At 54.1% G+C, this 5,160-nt stretch overlaps 1 protein-coding gene across 1 annotated transcript; it reads right to left on the bottom strand.

The window, feature by feature from the left end:
- Positions 1-1,376: 1,376 nt before the first annotated feature.
- On the bottom strand, positions 1,377-1,659 carry LOC106811265 (putative uncharacterized protein DDB_G0271974; the record flags this gene model as incomplete). The annotated part of the gene is made up of 2 exons (XM_014814828.1): positions 1,377-1,424; positions 1,585-1,659. Coding segments are annotated over 2 exons (123 nt in total), but the record flags the coding sequence as incomplete, so codon positions are not given.
- Positions 1,660-5,160: the final 3,501 nt, after the last annotated feature.

Here is a 5,160-nt window from a genome sequence, read left to right as displayed (position 1 = left end):
ATTTGATCCATCCAGTTCCATTGTATCCAATCTCCATCCATCCAGAGAGAGAGAGAGAGAGAGAGAGAGAGAGAGAGAGAGAGCGCGCGTGACAACCTATGCTAGGTGGAGTCACAGCAAACCATAATGATATAGACGCGACCTCCTGAAACAACATAATTTCATATTCCGACAGACAGAAAAAAACGACGAGCTTTAAAATATGTGGCCTTTCATCAAACATCGTTTAAGATACAATCACGGCGTTCACGAGTCGCTTTAGAAATGTACACATTGTTAACAAAACGGACTCCCGTGTGTACACACACCGCTACTAGAGCGCTCGTCTGACAACGACGGGTCACGTGACCGAACACGACGCCGCGCGCCATCTAGTGGCCGATCGACCGGACGGGTCACGTGGGATGGCATTTTGGGAGCTGTTTTGTTTCATCGATAAAACAGTGAATTGAATTTGAGCGATGAGCGGTGTGGAGGGGGGGGGGTGGACTCGAGCGTGTATTTACTGTATTTAATTAAACATAGATGGTCCCTCCGTCTATGATTTTTAATAAAATATAGACTGTCCCTTTGTTTATGATTTCATCGGTCTAATTGCCGCGCATGCGCAGCCCGGCGTTCGTCTGCTCGGCGTGACGCCACGTCGTCATCTGGCGGGACGGGTTTTTAAATTAATGAGTATATTCAGATTCGATTCATGATTAAAGGAAAGCAAGATGGCGTACAGCCAAGAGAAGTAAAGGTGCTCTTTTTGTGAGAGTCATATACGCACTTGTGCTCATGCGTGCGTACCGCCGAGCTGTGTGCGCTGGCCACCGTGAAAATCTGGAATGGAATCACTTCGTGTCCGCACGCACGCACACACGCACACACACGTGCGCGCGCACGCATGCACGCACGCACGCACGCACGCACGCACATTTCCAAACGAAGTGCATAACGAAACTCGAGTAATCGTCACATCTCACCGCCAGAGGGCGTCTAGAAAAAAACCCGTCTACGGCGTTTGCACATCTTTGCGTATCGATTCGATTTCCTAGGTTCGACTCTCGCAGACGAACTGTGGACGAAGGCTATCTGTGCATGTGGAATCACAAGGCAAGCCCTCGCCGTCACGTGTGCGTGTGAAATCACAAGGCAAACCTTCGCCGACACGTGTGCGTGGGGGAGAGCGGGCCATCGCTACGGAAAGCGCATCTACTACGCTACCCTGTGTAGCGACGTCGGCCAGGCTCTACCCTGGTGCGGCAGGAGGTTTTGATGCAATGCTGTCCGACGTCTCGTAGGCCCTGATGATGACGAGTAGAGAGGCCACTGTTGCTGCTGCTACTATTGCTACTGCTGCTACTACTACTGCTGCTGCTGCTGCTGCTGCTACTACTACTACTACTACTACTACTACTATTACTACTACTACTACTACTACTACTACTACTACTACTACTACTACTACTACTACTACTACTGCTGCTACTATTGCTACTGCTGCTGCTGATGCTGCTGCTACTACGTACTGCTGCTGCTGCTACTACTGCTGCTGCTGCTACAGCTGCTGCTACTGCTGCTGCTGTTACTGCTGCTACTGCTGCTGCTGCTACTGCTGCTGCTGCTGCTGCTGCTACTGCTGCTGTTGCTACTGCTGCTACTGCTGCTGCTGCTGCTGTTGCTACCAGTGATGCTGCTGCTGCTACTACTGGAGAATGATGACTATTGTCGATGGCCTCTCGCTTGTTAGCTACTAACAACCCTTCCAGCTGCCCGACTCCATGACTGCGCGTCTAGCACGCGAAGATTTATGACCCGATGACGGTCGGCTATGATAGAGCAGCTATAGCGACACCCGTGGTCGCCAGTCAGGCGACACGAGCGACACGCCACTGCTGCCGCCTGCACGCACGCGCGCGCGGGGGTGGGGGGGGGTACAGGCAGCGAAAACGCTTATTATATGATAAAACTAAAACACGCGGGAAAAAAACACGCGATAAACACACGGGGTGCTGAGCGTATAGTGCTGGCTGCAATGTGCACGCAGTCCGCTGTCTGCACGCACACACGCGCACGTAAACGGAATAGCGCGCACACATACACACACGCGCGCGCAATGATGCACGCACTCGCATGCGTTTGTCGGTACGTACACGCATACGCACGCACACACGCATACACACACACGCGCGCGCACACGCGCACACTCACACGCACACGCACGCGCACATGCACAAGCACACGCGCGCACACACACACACACACACACACACACACACACACACACACACACACAACAGCAAACACGGGGCCGACAATGCGCACACATACGCACGCACACGCGCACACGCACATGCATCACGCGTACTAACATGCACGCATTCAAGCAACGCATGCTGATACGCTCTACACACGCAGGCACCCACGCGCGACGCACGAACGCGCGACGCGCACGCACGCACGCTGCCCCCTCTGCCCGCAGAAAGCGCAAATACACGTTTTATGTACATGAATAAATATCGTACTTGCTGGTGTTTTTTGCGTTTATTGGATGTACTCATGGGTAATCGTATAAAAGAGGAAAACCGTTGAAATTCCACAGGGGAAAGTTGGGATTTCTAATTCTATTCGGGTTTTTTCAGATATTGCGATGTAGAACGAAGAGCAATAAGAGTAAAATGGAGAGGGGGAAGTGAGGAGAGGAGAAAGAGGAAATATTTAAGATGCAAACGAGGACAGAACACACAGACAGACACAGCAGATACACAGACAGCTAGCAGCCGCGAAAGGAAAGAGAGGATGATAGGGAGAGATGTAAATATAAGGTAAAAAAGCGAAAGGGTCAGAGTTGGCAAGGATGAAACAATTAGATTAGCGATTCATCAGAAGAATGTATATCATGTCATACTCAGGCGGATGAAAACGTGCTGTCCGTGTGTCATTACTATACATGAAGGAGTGCCGCATAACTATTGCATCCTCTCACACTAAGCACGGCAGCATCACCACAGGAAGCCACATCTTCCTACTCTACCCCGTGAGCGAAAAGAAGGGCTTCTTTAAAAGGATGCAGCGTTTCTAGGGCGGAAGATGCTACGATAGTCGTGCGGATACTGCGGTGCTCCTGAGGTATGCGGCATGGCTCCTGTGGGATGCTGTCATGTGGTATGCGGCGGTAGTCCTGTGGGATGCTGCGATGCTCCTATATGAATGCTGGCGGTAGTCTGTGGGATGCTGTCGTGCTCAGTTGGGATGCGGCGGAACCCCTATGGGATGCTGCAGTAGTCATGTGGGATGATGGCGGTGCTCATGTGGGATGCTGCAGTAGTCATGTGGGATGCTGCGATTCTTCTATGCGGATGCTGGCAGTAGTCATGTGGATAGATGCGGTGCTCATGTGGGATGCTGGCAGTAGTCATGTGGGATGCTGCGATTCTTTCTATGGGATGCTGCAGTAGTCATGTGGGATGATGCGGTGCTCATGTGGGATGCTGCAGTAGTCATGTGGGATGCTGCGTATTCTTCTATGGGATGCTGCAGTGTCATGTGGGATGAGGCGGTGCTCATGTGGGATGCGGCGATAATCCGGCGAAAGAAGGATGCGGTGCACGGGCGCGTGATAGTGTGGTGCTGGCTGCAGCGTAGTGTGATATGGCCGTGCAGCCTCCTCCTCCTCCTCTTTCTCCTCCTCCTCCTCCTCCCGCCTCCTCCTTCTCCTCCTCCCCTCGCTCTCCTCTCCCCCTCATCCCCCCTCCTCCTTCTCTCCCCTCCTCCTCCCCCCTCCTCTTCTCCTCCCCTCCCCCTTCCTCCTCCGCCCTCCTTCCTCCTCCTGCCTCCTCCTCCTCCTCCTCCTCCTCCTCCTCCTCCTCACCCTTTCCCTCCCCTCTTCCTCCCCCTTCCCTCCTCCTCCTACCCCTCCTCCCCCTCCTCCTCTCCTCTCTCTCCTCCTCCATACTGCTTCCCCGCGCTATTCTTTCCCGATGGTGTTCCCGCATGTAGATCGATGGTATCGGGAGTCTGTTGTCTGATAGCGTCGCGTTCGCTCTTTACTGTCAGCTTTCGCGAATAATGCAATTAGGAACCGGAGATAAATTTGCTTAAATCTGTTCCGCTTTCGACGGCATCTGCCGCGGGTGGATATCGTCATCGTGCGCTGCTGCTGCTGCTGTTGTTGTTGTTATTGCTGCTGCTGTTGTTGTTGCTGTTGTTGTTGCTGTTGTTGTTGTTCTTGTTGTTGTTATTGCTGCTGCTACTCTTGTTGTTGTTGTTATTGCTGCTGCTGCTGCTGATGATGATATTACTGCTACTGTGGCTGCCATTGGTGTTATTGCTGCTGCTGCTGGGAATTTTGACGATAATGATGATGATGAAGATGATGATGATGATGATGATGATGATATTGCAGTTGATGCTGTTGTTGTTGCTTTGCGACTACTGGCAATACGGTTGCTGCTACTGTTACTGTAGACTCACACGCGCGCACCCACGCATGCACGCACGCACACAACGCGCGCGCGCCGCACACACATCGCACGCGCACGTACGCACCACACGCGCACATGCACGCACCCACACATGCACGCACGCCCGCCCCCGCACACACACGCACGCCCGCAACACACACGCACGCGCAACGTACGCAACACGCGCGCACATGCACGCACACACGGCGCGCATCCACGCATGCACGCACGCCCCACCCCGCACACATACGCACGCCGCACACACACGCACGCGCACGTACCGCAAGAGAGACGCATGACAAGAGCTGCGAGGCGTTAAACGTGTGTATTACGCAACGAGGGTCATGCCTGGATGCCTGCCTGCCTGCCTGCCTGCTCTGCCCGCCTGCCTGGCCTTCCTGATGCCTGCTTGTCTGCCCTGCTGCCTGCCTGGATGCCTGTTTGCCTGCCTGCCTGCCTGCCTGCCTGCCTGCCTGCCTGCCTGCCTGCCTGCTGCCTGCCTGCCTGCCTGCCTGCCCGCCTGCCTGGCCTGCCTGGATGCCTGCTTGTCTGCCTGCCTGCTGCATGGCATGCCTGCCTGCCTGCCTGCCTGCCTGCCTTGCCTGCTCTGCCTGCCTGCCTGCCTGCCTGCCTGCTTGCCTGCTTGACAATCGTCTGCTAGCTAGCTGTTCTTATTGACATAGTGCTAGTGCAGGCAAATAAGGCATCGACA

Source organism: Priapulus caudatus, unplaced genomic scaffold, assembly GCF_000485595.1.
Source record: "Priapulus caudatus unplaced genomic scaffold, Priapulus_caudatus-5.0.1 Scaffold521, whole genome shotgun sequence".
NCBI classification, from domain to species: Eukaryota; Metazoa; Priapulida; class Priapulimorpha; order Priapulimorphida; family Priapulidae; genus Priapulus; species Priapulus caudatus.
The sequence above is the reverse complement of the archived record's forward strand: the minus strand, read 5'-3'. Positions and strand labels throughout refer to the sequence as shown.